We start from the raw sequence: 18,988 nt of genomic DNA, 5'->3' as shown, positions 1-18,988 counted from the left end.
CAGTTTTAGAAAATTCAGTGTTTTCTATCCAAACCTGAACAATAATATGCATATTCTAGCTTCTGAGTTGGTGTAGGAGGCAGTTAAAAATGGGCACATATTTTTTTCAAAATTCTCAATACTGCCCCCATAGCACCAAGAGGTTTTAAACCACTCAAGTGTTGCTTTAGCAGTATGCTTAGGGTCAATGGCATGCTGGAAGGTGAACCTCCGTCCCGGTCTCAAATTTCTGGAAGACGGAAACAGGTTTCCCTCAAGAATTTCCCTGTATTTCGCACCATCCATCATTCCTTCAATTCTGACCGGTTTCCCAGTCCCTGTCGATGAAAAGCATCCCCACAGCATGATGCTGCCACCACCATGCTTCGCTGTGGGTGTGGCATTCTCGGGATGATGAGAGGTGTTGGGTTTGCGCCAAACATTGCGTTTTCCTTGATGGCCAAAAAGCTCAATTTTAGTCTCATCTGACCAGAGTACCTTCTTCCAAATGTTTGTGGAGTCTCCCACATGCCTTTTGGCAAACACCAAACGTGTTTGCTTATTTTTTCTCTTTAAGCAATGGCTTTTTTCTGGCCACTCTTCCATACAGCCCAGTTCTGTGGAGTGTATGGCTTAAAGTGGTCCTATGGACAGATAAACAGGTGGACTTTATTTAACTAATTATGTGACTTCTGAAGGTAATTGGTTGCACCAGATCTTATTTAGGGGCTTCATAGCAAAGGGGGTGAATACATATGCACGCACCACTTTTCAGTTTTTTTATATTTTTTTATTTATTGAAACAAGTAATTTTTTTCACTTCACGAAATTGGAATATTTTGTGTATGTCCATTACATGAAATCCAAATAAAATTCTATTTAAATTACAGGTTGTAATGCAACAAAATAGGAAAAACACAGAGGGGGATAAATACTTTTGCAAGGCACTGTAGCTACTAGCAGCAGTCCCTATTTTGTGAATCAACATATCTTCTTGCTAGATATGCCTTTTGTTGTGATATTTCACATAACATCTTGCAAGATATGCCTTTTTGTTTTGTTCGTGAGTAGTAATTGCTGAGAGAAGGCATGGTTACTCTTTGTTTTGTTTAGCGTCGCTTAGGTTAGACTGCTCCCTTTAATGGATCAGTCCTCCACCAGGCCACACTCTACGATTAGGGGGAAGTGGGAGAGGAAGTGTTGGGTTTCTCGGTTAGGGAGACAAGGGAATGGGGTGCAGTGTTTTACTCTTAGGGTAGATGTATGTTTGTTCGTTCCAACATATCTTTACATACAGTTGAAGTCAAGTTTACATACACCTTTGCCAAATACATTTAAACTCAGTTTTTCAAAATTCCTGACATTTAATCCTAGTAAAAATTCCCTGTTTAGGTCAGGATCAACACTTTATTTTAAGAAGGTAAAATGTCAGAATAATAGGATAGAGAGATTTATTTCAGCTTTTATTTCTTTCATCACATTCCCAGTGGGTCAGCAGTTTACATATACTCAATTAGTATTTGGTAGCATTGCCTTTTAAATTATTTAACTTGGGTCAAACGTTTCAGGTAGGCTTACACAAGCTTCCCACAATAAGTTGGGTGAGTTTTGACCCATTCCTCCTGACAGAGCTGGTGTAACTGAGTCAGGTTTGTAGGCCTCCTTGCTCGCACACACTTTTTCAGTTCTGCCAACAAATGTTCTATATGATTGAGGTCAGGGCCTTGTAATGGCCACTCCAATACCTTGACTTTGTTGTCCTTAAGCCATTTTGCCACAACTTTGGAAGTATGCTTGGGGTCATTGTCCATTTGGAAGACCGATTTGCGACCAAGCTTTAACTTCCTGACTGGATGTCTTGCTGTGTGTTGCTTCAATATATCCACATAATTTTCCTCCCTCATGATGCCATCTATTTTGTGAAGTACACCAGTCTCTCCTGCAGCAACGCACCCCCACAACATGATGCTGCCACCCCCGTGCTTCACGGTTGGGATGGTGTTCTTCGGCTTGCAAGCCTCCCCCTCTTTCCTCCAAACATAACGATGGTCATCATGGCCAAACAGTTCTATTTTTGTTTCATCAGACCAGAGGACATTTCTCCAAAAAGTACGATCTTGGTCCCCATGTGCAGTTGCAAACTATAGTCTGGCTTTTTTATGGCGGTTTTGGAGCAGTGGCTTCTTCCTTGCTGAGCGGCCTTTCAGGTTATGTCGATATAGGACTCGTTTTACTGTGGATATAGATACTTTTTACCTGTTTCCTCCAGCATCTTCACAAGGTCCTTTACTGTTCTGGGATTGATTTGCACTTTTCTCACCAAAGTACGTTCATCTCTAAGAGACGGAACGCTTCTCCTTCCTGAACGGTATGACGGCTGCGTGGTCCCATGGTGTTTATACTTGCGTACTATTGTTTGTACAGATGAACGTGGTACCTTCAGGCGTTTGGAAATTGCTCCCAAGGATGAACCAGACTTGTGGAGGTCTAAAATAAATATTCTGAGGTCTTGGCTGATTTCTTTTGATTTTCCCATGATGTCAAGCAAAGAGGCACTGAGTTTGAAGGTAGGCCTTGAAGTACATCCGTGGGTACACCTCCAGTTGACTCAAATTATGTCAAAGGATGTCAATTAGCCTATCAGAAGCTTCTAAAGCCAAGACATCATTTTCTGGAATTTTCCAAGCTGTTTAAAGGCACAGTCAACTTAGTTTATGTAAGCTTCTGACTAACTGGAATTGTGATACAGTGAATTATAAGTGAAATAATCTGTCTGTAAACAATTGTTGGAAAAATTACATGTCATGCACAAAGTAGATGTCCTAACCAACTTGCCAACACTATAGTTTGTTAACAAGAAATTAGTGGAGTGGTTGAAAAACAAGTTTTAATGACTCTAACCTAAGTGTATGTAAACTTCCGACTTCAACTGTATTTTCCTCACCGCAAAATAGTCATGCGGTCCTTGTGGTTACTAAACACATTTTAGATATGCCTTTATGCTATTGCTTATTCCGTGTTCACGTCTTTTGTTAAATGACTTTAAATGTAAAACTGGAGTTTGTAAACTATCCAAGCTTAAACAGGTTATTACTAGGCTTAAACAACTTCATTAATATATTGTGTTCCTACAAGAAGTACGCAGGAGATGGAAAGGGCAAGTAATAGCATCCCGTTTCTCCTCTCATTCTCGTGGTGTTTTGGTTTTAATTCACAAAACTGTTCCATTTCACGTGGATAATATTGTAACTGATACATCTGGTAGATGCGTTTTGATACAGGGAACTCTTTTGAATTAGTGTATTAATCTGGTTAATGTTTATGGTCCTAATGATGATAATCCCAAATTCTTTGATAATGTATTTCCTGGTAAAGTCCTAATGGCAGGGGATTTTAATTATGCTCTTGATCCTCATCTCAATCACTTCTCTGGTTTAAACGCTTTCCACTTGCAGAGTGGAAAGAAATTACAGCATTTCACTAAGGACTTAAATCTATGTGAACCTTGGAGGACTCAGAACTCGAGTGAAAGGGAGTTTTCATGTTACTTGTTGACATTTAAATCATATTCTCGTATAGACTACTTTTTAGTTTCTTGCTTATTGCTTCCCAATGTAGCAGGAAGTTGATATGATAGTATTGTTCTGAGTGACCATTCCCCTGTGTCATTATTCTATAGGGATACAGAACTAGTAAAAGGATCCTCTAGATGGCGTTTGCATCCCAGATGGTTACAGGACCCAGACTTTTTACATTACGTTTGAGTGCGTATAGATGTTTATTTTCCATTGAAAACTGACCAAATGTCAGCGAGTACCATATGGGAGGATTTCAAAGCATAGTTTATAGAATAAAACTAAAATGTCCAGACCTGAACCCCATTGAAAACCTCTGGAATGTGATCAAGAGGAAGATGGATGGTCACAAGCCAATCAACAAAGCTGCTTGAATTTTTGCGCCAGGAGTGGCATAAAGTCACCCAATATCAATGTGAAAGACTGGTGGAGAGCATGCCAAGACACATGAAAGCTGTGATTTGAAAATCAGGGTTATTCCACCAAATATCGATTTCTGAACTCTTCCTAAGTTAAAACATTAGTATTGTGTTGTTTAAAAATGAATATGAACTTATTTTCGTTGCATTATTCGAGGTCTGGCAACACTGCATCTTTTTTGTTATCTTGACCAGTTGTCATTTTCTGCAAATAAATGCTCTAAATGACAATATTTTTATTTGGAATTTATAGAATAAAACAAAAATGGTAATTTTACCCAAACACATACCAAAAATAGTAAAACAAGAGAAACTGATAATTTTGCAGTGGTCTTTTTAATTTTTTCCGGAGCTGTATTAAGAGGCAAATGATACATTTTACCAGTTTCAAATCAATTAAATCTGGAAATGAGAGAGTTGGACAGCAAAATCAGAGAAATGGATAGGGAAGCTTTTTTGGATAACTCAGAAGTAAACAAGGAATTATTAAAAGCTCAGTATGAAGAACTTTCCAGCTCAAAGGCTGCAAACAGCTTACCGAGGCTGAAACAGTCTATGATCAAGGTGAAAAACCTGGTAAATTGCTGGCCTGGCACATTAAGTTAAATGCAGACAGAGCCATTAATGCAATTCATGATTTACAAGGACAATTATCAATGGATCCTGTAGAAATAAACCAAACATTTGTGGATATGATAGTATCCACAAATAGGGCGGCAGGTAGGCTAGTGGTTAGAGCGTTGGGCCAGTAACCAAAAGGTTGCAGGATCGAATCCCTGAGTTGACATGGTAAAAATATGTCGTTCTGCCCCTGAACAAGGCAGTTAACCCACTGTTCCCCAGTTGGCCGTCATTGTAATAAGAATTTGTTCTTAACTGACTTGCCTAGTTAAATAAAGGTTAAATTAAAAATAATAATAATAATTGCTTCCTGCGACAACACACTTTACAACTCAATTTTTACAATGAGATGCTGCACATTGACAACTCAAGTCGCTCTGAAAAAAGGGCCTTCTGATTAGTCTTCTTACCTAATGAAAGCCTATAGCCGACATGACTTAAAACAATACCTTTACATTCAATATTGTTTAGATGATCAACTAGTTGAATTGAATCTTAAATAATTCCCAGAATCGAATATAGGTGGCAAAATGTATTAATTTAGTAGGCTACTCAAACTTGACATGGCCTGTGTATGGTCTAAATGAACGAAATTCTGAATTAATGTAATTATTAACTGATAGTAAACCGAATTAGCCTATCATAAACAAATACCTGTTTGCACTTTAAGCTGACTGTGTATCAATCTACTGGGTTGTTGTCCTTGTCCACAATGACTCTGAAATCCTTCCAAACCAAACAGGGATTTCACCTTGTTTCCACGATGGTGTATTTCATAACATTTATTTTTATTTCTACAGTTAGGCCTATGTTAGACATTTTTGCGTGAGCTATGCTAGACAGGAAAAGTACACTTGGGGGGGGGGAACAAGTTTCAGCGCCACATACAAAATGGACAGTTCCTTGATCCACTGCTTGCGTGGCTGGTAGATGTATGTCTGGAATTCGCATCAAAACAAGCTCCTGGGTTTGTAAAAAAAATTTGATTTTAAAACTTTTCAGACCCGCAATATAATTGTTCTGAATTGTGAGCCGACCCGCAGGTTGAAAGAATATTTTCATTTGAGGGTCAACAGTGTGGCATAGTGGGTATCCGACCCGATGCAGGGCGCTCTCACATACACCGCCCCTCTCCCGCTGCAGCGTCTCTACCTCGCACAGGCTAGGCACAGGTTAAAAACACACGTATTTCGAATCATTTCATGATACTATTCGAATAGTGTCATTATTTCAAACGCCCATCTCTACTTGTGCTCTTTTTGATTTTATTGGTTGTATTTTTGTCTTCAGGCATCACCCCCAGCAGTAGTAGTCGAACACGGACACCTGCCTCTGTCAACGCTACACCAGCTAACATCAACATCGCAGGTCAGTCACACACACACACACACACACACACACACACACACACACACACACACCAGAAATGTGGAATTTGAACGTCTAAATTTTTTTTGGTGTTCTATCCAAACAAAGATAACCTATAGAGTAGAGGTCGACCGATTAATCAGAATGGCCGATTTAATTAGGGCCAATTTTCACGTTTTCATAACAATCGGCATTTTTGGACACCGATCATGGCCGATTACATTGCACTCCATGAGGAGACTGTGTGGCAGGCTGACTACCTGTTATGCGAGTGCAGCAAGGAGCCAAGGTAAGGTGCTAGCTAGCATTAAACGTATCTTATAAAAACAATCAATCTTAACATAATCACTAGTTAACTACACATGGTTGATGATATTACTAGTTTATCTAGCTTGTCCTGCGTTGCATATAATCGATGCGGTACCTGTTAATTTATCATTGAATCATGGGCTACTTCGCCAAACGGGTGATTTAACAAGCGCATTCGCGAAAAAAGCACTGTCGTTGCACCAATGTGTACCTAACCATAAACATCAACGCCTTTCTTAAAATCAATACACAAGTATATATTTTTAAACCTGCATATTTAGTTAATATTGCCTGCTAACATGAATTTCTTTTAACCAGGGAAATTGTGTCACTTCTCTTGCATTCTATGCAACAGATTCAGGGTATATGCAGCCGTTTGGGCCGCCTGGCTCGTTACAAACTAATTTGCCAGAATTGTACGTAATTATGACATAACATTGAAGGTTGTGCAATCTAACAGCAATATTTAGACTTATGGATGCCACCCGTTAGATAAAATATGGAACGGTTCCGTATTTCACTGAAAGAATAAACGTTTTGTTTTCGAAATGGTAGTTTACAGATTTGACCATATTAATGACCTAAGGCTCGTATTTCTGTGTGTTATTATATTATAATTAAGTCTATGATTTGATAGAGCAGTCTGACTGAGCGGTGGTAGGCAGCAGCAGGCTCGTAAGCATTCATTCAAACAGCACTTTACCAGCAGCTTTTCTCAATGCTTCAAGCATTCCGCTGTTTATGACTTCAAGCCTATCAACTCCCGAGATTAAGCTGGCAATACTAAAGTACCTATTAGAACATCCAATAGTCAAAGTTATATGAAATACAAATGGTATAGAGAGAATTAGTCCTATAATAACTACAACCTAAAACGTCTTACCTGGGAATATTGAAGACTCATGCTAAAAGGAACCACCAGCTTTCATATGTTCTCATGTTCTGAGCAAGGAACTTAAACATTAGCTTTTTTACATGGCACATATTGCACTTTTACTTTCTTCTCCAACACTTTGTTTTTGCATTATTTAAACCAAATTTAACATATTTCATTATTTATTTGAGACTAAATAGATTTTATTGATGTATTATAGTAAGTTAAAATAAGTGTTCATTGTTCATTCACTATTGTTGTAATATTGTCATTATTACATATATATCTATCGGTATCCGTTCTTTTTTGGTCCTCCAATAATCGGTCGACCTCTACTATAGAGTTACAGTATTTCTGGCTGTTCTCTCTCTCTCTCCATCCCTCCTTCCTGCCCTCCCCCTACATATCTCTCTCTTTCTTTCTCTCTCTCTCTCTCGGTCTCTCTCTGTCTTTCAGACCTGACGCGAGCTGTCAACGCTCTCCCGCGGAACATGACCTCTCAGATGTTCAGTGCCATTGCCGCGGTGACAGGGCAGGGCCAGGGCCAGAATGCCAACACCACGCCCGCCCAGTGGGGCTCCAGCCAATATGGTTACACTGGGGGCAGCAGCGGGGATGGGGGAGGCAACTCCTCAGCCTATCACGTGAGTTCTTTTTTGTTTTGGGTTTATAGCACTAAACATTTTCCTAATGATCCAATAGCTTTGTATTATATTAGGGTATAATTAAAGTACCTCGCCTCATCCACTGCCAGTGTGTAGCAGCCACCTGAGTGACACTAAAGAAGCTTGTTGTCGCAGAAAGATCATCAAACATGGACCGTAATCACATTGGAGAGATGAAAACCGAAATAGTGATGTTTGCCACATATCAGTTGATTGATGGACTGACTGATTTACCGATTGATTCATTTGCAGGTATTTGCAACACCCCAGCAGCCGATGGCGACGCCCATGATGACCCCCAGCTACTCGTACACCACCCCCAGCCAGCAGACCATGGGTACGCCCCAGTACCCCTCCTCCACCCCCTTGTCCTCCCACGGACACACACAGAGCAGCCAAGGGCACGCCCACCAGGGCCACAGCAGCAGCAACAGTCACCATGGACACTCGTCCAACACACCTTCCTCCTCCACCTCTTCCAGAGGACGCACGCCGCAGCAGCCTAAGTAAGTAGAGATAGGGAGTGTGGTTTAGTTGGATGTGTGGTCATGTGTGTATAAGATGGAGTTTAAATTGTGTTCTAAGCCAAATTCCAAATGATGTGCCCCCAGCCTCAAGGTTTGGAGTTTTGCACCCCATTCTCTTGATAGAGAGCTAGATAGCACGGATAGCACTGCACCGTCGAAGCTGCCGTGTACCTAACCTAGCCCTCTAAAAGACTACAACATCAAAACTGGAAAGCCTACAACATCCAGACTGCCCTGTACTTAACCCAGCCCTCTATAATACTTTTTACCCCTCTTGTTTATCTTTATTTAAACGTTTCTCATTGAGACCAAGGCCAAAGGGAGCCCTGCATGTACAGAATCATGCAATTTTACATTTCCAACGGACTAAAAACATGCAATTAAGAAAATAACTTACAAAACACAATCATGAAAAACAAACATTCCTCAGTAAAAAGGCCATTATGATCTGCCCTAGCAGCACCAAAACATCCAACTTTAGAGAGTTCTGGAGATCATTCCACAAGTAAGGTGTAAAAAAATAAAAATAAACAAAGATCTACCCAACTCAGTGGAAACCAAAAGGATCTCTAGAGTTAGCCATTATTTTTATATTTTATTCATTTAGCAGACGCTTGTTTGTCTGAGACTGGGTCTGGTAACTCGGACTTCTCTGGGTTAACAATGAAGTAAGGTATGGCAGAAGTTTGTGCAAGAGGGTCCCCACAATTGTCCCCATGTTGGGGAATAAGAGATTTGGTGACATAAAATATGGTGGCGTTCTAAACAATTCCCATAGGAATTTCAAAAGCGCAGGTCTTGTGCAACGTGCCATGCCTTCATTTTCTGTCTTAGATAAATGATATACATATGAGAGAACTGAAGTCTCTACCTATCCATTAATGTACATACAGTGGAAACGGCATGTGATCTTCAGACCCCTTGACTTTTTCCATATTTTGTTACTTTACAGCCTTATTCTAAAATGGATTGAATTGTTTTTCCCCTCATCAATCTACACATAATACCCCATAATGACAAAGCAAAAACTGTTTTTGATATTTTGGCAAATTTATAAATAATAAAAAACTGATGACATTTACATAAGTATTCAGACCCTTTACTCAGTACTTTGTTGAAGCACCTTTGGCAGCGATTACAGCCTCGAGTCGTCTTTGGTATGACTCTACAAGCTTGGCACGCCTGCTTTTGGGGAGTTTCTCTACGATTCTTCTTTGCTGATCCTCTCAACTTCTCTTCACTGACACTCCCGCGTTGTCTTGGCTGTGGACTTAGGGTCGTTGTCCTGTTGGAAGGTGAACCTTTGGAGCAGGTTTTCATCAAGGATCTCTCTGTACTTTGCTCTTTATCTTTCCCTCAATCCCGACTAGTCTCCCAGTCCCTGCTGCTGAAAAACATCCCCACAGCATGATGCTGCCACCACCATGCTTCACCGTAGGGATGGTGCCAGGTTTCCTCCAGACATGACAAGAGTTCAATCTTGGTTTTCATCAGACCAGTCCTTTGTGCCTTTTTGGCAAACTCCAAGCGGGTTGTCATGTGCCTTTTACTGAGGAGTGGCTTCCTTCTGGCCACTCTAACATTAAGGCCTGATTGGTGGAGTGCTGCAGAGATGGTTGTCTTTCTGGAAGGTTTTCCCATCTCCAAGGAGGAACTCTGGAGCTCTGTCAGAGTGACCATCAGGTTCTTGGTAACCTCACTGACCATGGCCCTTCTCCCCCGATTTCTCAGTTTGTATGGGTGGAATGCACTAGGAAAGAGTCTTGGTGGTTCAAAACTTCTTCCATTTAAGAATGATGGAGGCCACTGTGTTCATGGAGACCTTCAATGCTACAGAAATGTTTTGGTACCCTTCCCTAGATCTGTGCCTCCACGCAATCCTGCTTCGGATCTCTATTCCTTCGACCTCGGGGCCGGGTTTTTGCTCTGACATACACTGTCAACTGTGGGACCTTTTTATGTAGGTCGAAGGAAAACATTTTGAATCTCATAGCAAAGGGTCTGAATACATTTTCAGTCACCCTGTCTGAAGGACAAGTGGATAAACAGGTTAATGTCAAGCCCTACATGTTTATTTTCAAAATTCTCATGGAATGTAGGCCTACATTTGAACACCACACATTTGCTGCCTGAATGATAGAACCGCTATTAACATGTTAAAATGTTATGGGATTTGTCGCCATTGTTTTTGATGGTAGGCCACTCTGGTAGGCCTACATTATTATCAAGTAGCCTACTTGGCCACTGTTAGAACTGTAACTTAAAGCGTGTACAGTCTGTGTTCACAGTAAACGCGCGCCTGAAGTTGCACAGAATTTTCTCTATGTTCAAGTTTGCGCTTAGCAGACCTGAAATGTGCTCAGTGCCGGATTTTTTGTTGTTGAGGGAACATTGGTTGGGGGTACTCGAGGACCAGGGTTGAGAAACACTGAGCTAGATCAACAGTGCATGTGGAGGATGCATACAAGGTAATGTACAGTGAGGGGAAAAAAGTATTTGATCCCCTGATGATTTTGTACATTTGCCCACTGACAAAGAAATGATCAGTCTATAATTTTAATGGTAGGTTTATTTGAACAGTGAGAGACAGAATAACAACAAAAAAATCCAGAAAAACGCATGTCAAAAATGTTATAAAATGATTTGCATTTTAATGAGGGAAATAAGTATTTGACCCCTCTGCAAAACATGACTTAGTACTTGGTGGTAAAACCCTTGTTGGTAATCACAGAGGTCAGACGTTTCTTGTAGTTGGCCACCAGGTTTGCACACATCTCAGGAGGGATTTTGTCCCACTCCTCTTTGCAGATCTTTAAGTCATTAAGGTTTCGAGGCTGACGTTTGGTAACTCAAACCTTCAGCTCCCTCCACAGATTTTCTATGGGATTAAGGTCTGGAGACTGGCTAGGCCACTCCAGGACCTTAATGTGTTTCTTCTTGAGCCACTCCTTTGTTGCCTTGGCTGTGTGTTTTGGGTCATTGTCATGCTGGAATACCCATCCACGACTCATTTTCAGTGCCCTGGCTGAGGGAGGAGGTTCTCACCCAAGATTTGACGGTACATGGCCCCGTCCATCGTCCCTTTGATGCGGTGAAGTTGTCCTGTCCCTTTAGCAGAAAAACACCCCCAAAGCATAATGTTTCCACCTCCATGTTTGATGGTGTTCTTGGGGTCATAGGCAGCATTCCTCCTCCAAACACGGCGAGTTGAGTTGATGCCAAAGAGCTCCATTTTGGTCTCATCTGACAACAACACTTTCACCCAGTTGTCCTCTGAGTCATTCAGATGTTTTACAAACTTCAGACGGGCATGTATATGTGCTTTCTTGAGCAGGGGGACCTTGCGGGCGCTGCAGGTTTTCAGTCCATCTCGGCGTAGTGTGTTACCAATTGTTTTCTTGGTGACTATGGTCCCAGCTGGCTTGAGAACATTGACAAGATCCTCCCGTGTAGTTCTGGGCTGATTCCTCACCGTTCTCATAATCATTGCAACTCCACGAGGTGAGATCTTGCAGACCGAGAGAGATTGACAGTTCTTTTGTGTTTCTTCCATTTGCGAATAATCGCAGCAACTGTTGTCACTTTCTCACCAAGCTGCTTGGCGATGGTCTTGTAGCCCATTCCAGCCTTGTGTAGGTCTACAATCTTGTCCCTGACATCCTTGGAGAGCTCTTTGATTAGGAGCACTGCCTTTAAGAGTGTGTTCCTAATCTCAGCTCGTTACCTGTATAAAAGACACCTGTCCACAGAAGCAATCAGATTCCAAACTCTCCACCATGGCCAAGACCAAAGAGCTCTCCAAGGATGTCAGGGACAAGATAGTAGACCTACACAAGGCTAGAATGGGCTACAAGACCATCGCCAAGCAGCCAGAAATCTTTCTGATTGAGAGGGGGTCAAATACTAATTTCCCTCATTGAAATGCAAAAAAAAATTATACAATTTTTGACATATGTTTTTCTGGATTTTTGTTGTTATTCTGTCTCTCACTGTTCAAATAAACCTACCATTAAAATTATAGACTGATCATTTCTTTGTCAGTGGGCAAATGTACAAAATCAGCAGGGGATCAAATACTTTTTTCCCTCACTGTAGATGGAGAAAGAAATGCATTGCTTTACAATGACCATTTCCATGCCTATTTTGCCATACTCTATGAATATGACCACAGGACATGATTTATGGCCTTTGTATGACATTGCCAGCAGTAAGATTTGAGTTCGATTTCCAAAAAAACATGGAAGGTAGCTTTCAAATGATATGTCCCTTTCTCTTTTTTGGACCAAAGAATTGTGTGGGGGGGTGTCCCCAAAGTCGCTGGACCCGGTACTTGATTTAACAACCACTCGAGTTTAACAGGTTAACTAACTCATCAATTTACTTTTTGAAAGATGGCTTTTTGTCATCCCAGACACCCAGATATTTAGAAGCGGGGACACAATCAGTGTGGGCACCATCCAATGTACTTATTCATAAATCGTCAGATACATTTTTAAGTGTTTTTGGAAAATAATATATGCTTAGTTTTACATGTATTAAGTACCAATTTCGGTTCAACAAAGTCTTTCTGCAAGGCAAAAAGGGCAGATTGTAGTTCTGAAAGAGCCTTGTCAACGAAAGGGGCAACAGAATACACAACCGTATCGTCTGCATACAATTGGAGGCTACAATTTCTTACAGATGAACCAATGTTGTTTATATAGATAGTAAAAAGTACAGGGCCCAAATTCTGCCCTTGGGGGACATCTGACAACACCATCAGAATAAACACATTGTCTTGCATGTCAGGTAGTTTTCAAACCAATTGCAGGTAGCCTGACCCAGGCCAATTTCAGACAGTCTACGAATTAATAAGGAATGGTCAACAGTGTCGAAAGCCATCAACAGGTCTATGAAAAGGGCAGCACAATGCTGCCTTTTGTCCATGCAATTTACTATGTCATTTATCACCAAGAAGCAGCAGATATAGTGACTTGGCCTGAAACCAGACCGATGGACACATTTGAAGCTAGAAAGGATGGACACATTTGAAGCTAGAAAATATCTAATCTGAGTGAGATCGGGCAGTAAATATTCATGTCAGAGCGGTCACCACCTTTGTGGAGAGGGGGCACATGCTTCCAGACCCTACAGATGGCACCCGAGATAATTGTCAGCTTAAAAATGTGTCAATGATTCCACAATTAGAGGAGCAGAAAGCTGCAGCAAGAAAGGATCAAGCAAATCAGCCCCACCACAGAAAAATGCTCATTTTTGCTTATGATGACATCTATAACCAAAAGCAAAAAAAACACTTGGGGATAGGTATATTTAGAGAACATGATGCCACGAGTTGATCTCAAATATATAGCCCTGTTTGGTCTGTCACACCTGAAGATGTTGTAATTAGCACTGTCAATATCCTTATGCGGGATCGAGACATTTTAGTTCTCTGAGAACCAAAATATCCCGACTCATGTCATGCACCCAGATATCAAGAAGGTCCAAACTTTGCATGCTGAAATGTAACCAGGGTTCTAAAGTGCGACAAAAATATTTGGCTGTGTGACCAGGAGTTTTATTTTGGGGAGTGCTGTGCGACTATGAAAAATATCTTGCATATAATAGTTGTACTAATGATAAGGCTTCACTGTACCATTGTTTCCAAGTGCCCTAGAGAAACAAGCCTGTGCAGATTCATTAGCGTCATGGTTGCACCATTACTACAGCGAAACCGGCTTGTTTCTAGCTCAACCAGGTCATAAGATCTAACTCATATTACCGGCACTATATTTGTATCTTCCTATATCGCATCGCCGGGACCACCTTTTACATTCGTACGCCATGTCGTAAACTGTTCTAAAACTACTTGCACATTGACGTCGTAAACCATCTGCCCTGTACCTAACCCAGCCTTATAGAACACTACATCATCCAAGCTGCTTTATAACTAACCCAGCCCTCTAAAACACTACAACCATCCAAGCTGCCCTGTACTTAACCCCACCTTCTACTCTGTCTCCCCCTGCAGGTCGAGCGGCAGCACGGCGGTGGACTGGGCCAAGATGGCGGAGCAGTGGCTCCAGGACAAGGAGGCGGAGAGGAAGAAGCAGAAGACCCCCAGGATGACCCCACGGCCTTCCCCCAGCCCCATGATCGAGAGCACCCCAATGTCCATCGCTGGAGACGCAACACCCCTTCTGGACGAGATGGACCGATAGAACGGGTTGGGGGGGGCACTGTATCCCCCCTTATCCCACTCCTTCCGAAGATACCACTCGCTCTCATCAACTCATCCATCCATCCATCCGCACGCCTGCCTGCCCTCTCAAAATGGACCCATGCCTTTCAGATTCCTCTCCTCCTTAGCTTCCTCTCCTCCTAGCCCACTAGCTAACCCTCCTTACCCACTTCTTGTGTCCCATTGGAATCTGTTTCTAGCTACTGTGTATCTAGCCATGATTTTCTCCCGGCACATCTCTTCTTCAGTCTATCACTCACTCTTTCCCCAGTCTTTTTTTTGTTTGCCAGCCACATCATCCAGTATTTTATTTAGTAAGGATATTAACACTGTCAGGCAGGTAGAGAGTTGACACCAAACACTTGAAACAAACCGCTGACAGACGGAGTTATAGGACATGGACCTAATGGAGAAATTGTTTGTCAGACAACCTTTCTCCTTTTCTTTTCCTTTGAATAACATGCGATAGGGTATGCTGTACTTAATTTTTTCGCTTTGATTTTTAAAGGAAAATATTTTAGAAAGATTAGGAGATGCTGACGAAAGGGTCCGATCGGTTGGCGGGTTGTTATGTAACGTTCCTTTGGCTGTGCAGACCCGCCCCTTGCCACCCTGGTGATCAGTGGGTTGTGGCGAGAGGCAGCCGAACTAGCATTTCGCAGAGCCAGTCAGGAAGCTTGTCTGCGTTTTTGTATTGCTGCATCGGAACTAATAAAGATGCTGTTTTCAGTATGAACCCTAACTCTGGACTGTTCACATTGTCTGTCAAACCTATGTTTATGCATATGAGTCTGGTATTGATCCCCAAAAAATGTCTATTGAATATTAAGAGCTCTGTCCTTATTTCAACTAATATGTGGTGAATGAAACCTTGGGGAAATGTGATGATGGGAATGATTGAAACATTTAGATTTACCCTTGTCCTCTTCCATCCAAACCCTACTGGTTAGTCATTGTTGCATTCATTGTATCAACCCAGACTTGAATGGTTTGTTTTAACACAGACAGACAGACACAGGGATATGTGGATGTAACATGGTTTACTAGTATGTCTTTTGATCTGTCTCTTTGGGAGACCAGAGAGAGAGCTACTAGGCTTTGTTCTTGTTTCGTATTCTAACCATGAAAATAGTACTAATGGTAACCATGGTAACCGATGACGACGCCACAAACGAAAGGAAGTAATGATTGACAGGAGCTGACAAGACGGTAGACTGTTGAGTAGGGACTAGGTTTTACAATTGAACTTTTCGTTTTGCTGTGAACTTTTTTAGACTGCGGATTGCTTCGAATACCTTATCGTTGTCTTTAAATCATCATATGAGCATTTAAGCCTCTTTTGGGTATTCGGGCGTTTACATCTATCCCGTTTTCATATAGTCCCTAGCCACTTCCCCCAACTCCTGCACCCTTAAAATCCACTCTTTGAAGCATGTCTACAATTTATCTTCTTAAAATCAGAACTTAAACCTAACCTTAACCACACTGCTAACCTTATTACCAAGCCTAACCTTAAATTAAGACCCCAAATATTTGTTTTTAAGACATAGCCAATGTTGACTTTGTAGCTGTGGTAACTAGTGACAACCTACGTGTTGTTGCTTTCATCTTCGCCGTCATTGTTTTGGTCATTGGACTATTGGCTGTAGTCATTATCCAATCGCGTCGTAGCACTGCTCATACTACAAGATGCACGTCTAAAATGATCATGACATCCGACGGGTCTGGAGAACGGAATAGCCATCAACTGGGCCTCCTTCATTGATCTGGGACGACAAAAACGAGGCGCAATTGTTTCGTGTATGCCTTGCATAAGTGACACTACCTAGTGTCACACAAAAACACATCTATTGCCGTCTGGGATGTTTTTTGTTGACTATTTGCTCTGTATACAGTTGATTGAGTCGCTGATATACTGTACAGTTGTGGGCTTCATTTGTGGATGTGCGATGTTATACAAGGATTACTCCTAGGGATCAAAGCATGTTCCACGGAGAATCCTCATTTATAAATGCTCAGGCTAATAATTGCAAATGAGGACTAGTTCTCAATCAAACTGACAGGTAAACAATGGCTTAGTCCAGGAGTATAGGTTTTATCTATAGGGCTGGGAAACTGGTCCCATGTTTATTTGCAATATTAGTTGCTGTACCATCAGTAAGCCTGTGGTTGTTGACAGTGGGAGGAGAGAAAGGAGGTATTTTGTCTCTGGTATTAATTACACTGCTGATAACCTTTTCTACCTTTTCAAACCCTTTAATAAAGTATTTGTATTAACACTGGGAGTCCCTCCCCCCAGTGTGTGTGTGTGTGTGTGTGTGTGTGTGTATGTTATGTACACACAGTGTTGTTCAACACACACACACACATTTATTTGCCTCTGTTTGTACAGTGGCGACCTGTCATTCAGGGCAGGTAGGGGAGCCCCACATTTTTACCAAAACATTTTGGGGGGGGTTGTCTGTTTTGTCTGTGATTTTGGCATTAATATGTCACACATCAGTTTGCAAACAATGTAAAAAAAAAAAATTTGTAAATGAGTTAAAGCTGCATACAAATATGGTCTCTTTTTTTTGCTTTCTTGAGTAAGGCAGCTCCAAAATGCAGGTGTTTCAGCCTAGCTCAGTGCTTTCTGTGGCGGTTGGGCAGCCAGCGGAAAATACGGAGCATAGGGGTTGGTAATGCTCTCTAGTTGCACCATGATTGGCTCAGTGTTCTGTCACTCATGGGGACACTACGTCACCGCCAAATCTAAGGGTAGAGCTCGAAAATTCAAGCACCTTGGGTGCTGCCATAGAGTTACAGAAGTGCCCATCCAAGAAAACTGAAGGTCATTGGATCACTGCATATTGGCTATGCTTGAATTGCCCTGCCAATGTTCTTCTCAGACCATTATGAAATTATATTTTACAATGTTAGGTATTTGATCACACTGGTAGTAGATCATTTGTTTTGTGGATAGGACGTCAAATCACGTTATGTCTACAGTAGCTTTCATTGGACTGATCATGTCAACATCATACTTTCAAAATCTTAGCTAGCAGTCATCATGAATCAAGTTGACAATCTACTAGCAAATCCTTTTTAATTCATGCCATATGAAGAGAAATAATGAAGAGAAATGATAGATAAAACGTATCGGTGCTCATCAGTCGTTGGACATAAACATTACACAAGTTGAAAATTGCAAATTCAACAATGAGTGGTTTCGAATGAATCGGTGGCTAACTGCAAGAATTGCATAGCAATCACTAGCCTGCTATTCAGTGGAGTGGCTGTGTGGTCCCAAATCTGGGTTTAAGGGTCTCTTTTCCAAGCTTAAAAATGAAAAACATTAAACATCGGCCATGCTGTCAATCCAGCATGATTTCTGTCGCGCTCAGAACTGGGAAATCTGACTTCGGTGAGTTCAAGATAACTGGGAACCGAGGAAAAAATGACCTCTGACTGGGAAAATACGTTTTGAAGTCGGGAGCTCTGGCCTCTTTCTAGAACTACGACCTGAAGATCACTGACGTCATCATGATTCGACCTTGGGGGAAAAAAAGTTCCTAGTTGTCTTGAAAACACCATAAATCCAGAAAACGCCAGACTTTGATGACAAAATTTGCCCACGAGGGACCGCCGCACCACCTTCCTGTTCAAGTGAGCACAGCACAACAAGGTGAGTCCAAAAATGTCTTGTATGCTGCTGCATAAATTAAGTAATATGCCAGGGAGAGATGTATACTGTAGCTAAGAAAGTAATACTAAGTGTATGTTGTGAAGTAAGCTGTTAGTAGCCCATGTGCTTCACCCTAATAATTTGGTATATTTTCCCTTCTTAATTTCGCCTACTGTTCTGACTGTGCACATGTAGCCTATAACCTGTTTAGGGAAATACATTCACTGAATATTGTAAGAGCTTTCATTGTCTGCTTATATGACCCCTTCATTTATCCTACTGTTCTGACTTGATGTACAGAGCAGCAGGTGGTTAGAGCGTTGGGCCAGTAAACGAAAGGTTGCTGGATCGAATCCCCGAGCTGGCAAGGTAAAATCTGTCGTTAACCCACTGTTCCCTGGTAGGCTGTCATTGTAAATAAGAATTTGTTCTTAACTGACTTGCCTAGTTAAATAAAGGTTCAATTTACACTAAGAATGGACAATGTTCTGAATTCTGTCACTGTACATAGCTAAAAATGTGGGGCTCAAAACAGGTGCTGTTGGGACAGCTTTATGTAGGCCCTAACAGTTTGTCACCATTATAGTGCAATTAATGTATTGTTTAGTGTTGTGTTGTGTAGTGGCTTTGCTGGCATGCACCCCCCCCAAAAATGTGGTTTGCCCCACCAACTTTTACATACTCTTACATAGTCACCTTCATTGATTTTATATTAAGATCACTTTCTGAGTCAAAATGTAAGCCGAGATCTTCCGCTCAGATTTTCT

The 18,988-nt window shown here is 41.5% G+C and overlaps 1 protein-coding gene across 2 annotated transcripts in view; it reads left to right on the top strand.

Moving 5' to 3' along the window:
* Positions 1-15,299, top strand: part of LOC106602907 (SPT6 homolog, histone chaperone and transcription elongation factor) — a 70,151-nt gene extending 54,852 nt beyond the window's left edge. For both annotated transcript variants that reach the window (XM_045716870.1, XM_045716869.1), the window contains exons 35-38: positions 5,885-5,962; positions 7,602-7,789; positions 8,063-8,316; positions 14,348-15,299. In XM_045716870.1, coding sequence (XP_045572826.1) covers positions 5,885-5,962; positions 7,602-7,789; positions 8,063-8,316; positions 14,348-14,537 — 710 coding nt within the window. In that variant the 3' untranslated portion in view covers positions 14,538-15,299. The remainder of the gene's footprint in view (positions 1-5,884; positions 5,963-7,601; positions 7,790-8,062; positions 8,317-14,347) is intronic.
* Positions 15,300-18,988: the final 3,689 nt, after the last annotated feature.

This window comes from Salmo salar, chromosome ssa04 (genome assembly GCF_905237065.1).
Source record: "Salmo salar chromosome ssa04, Ssal_v3.1, whole genome shotgun sequence".
NCBI lineage: Eukaryota > Metazoa > Chordata > Actinopteri > Salmoniformes > Salmonidae > Salmo > Salmo salar.
The sequence above is the reverse complement of the archived record's forward strand: the minus strand, read 5'-3'. Positions and strand labels throughout refer to the sequence as shown.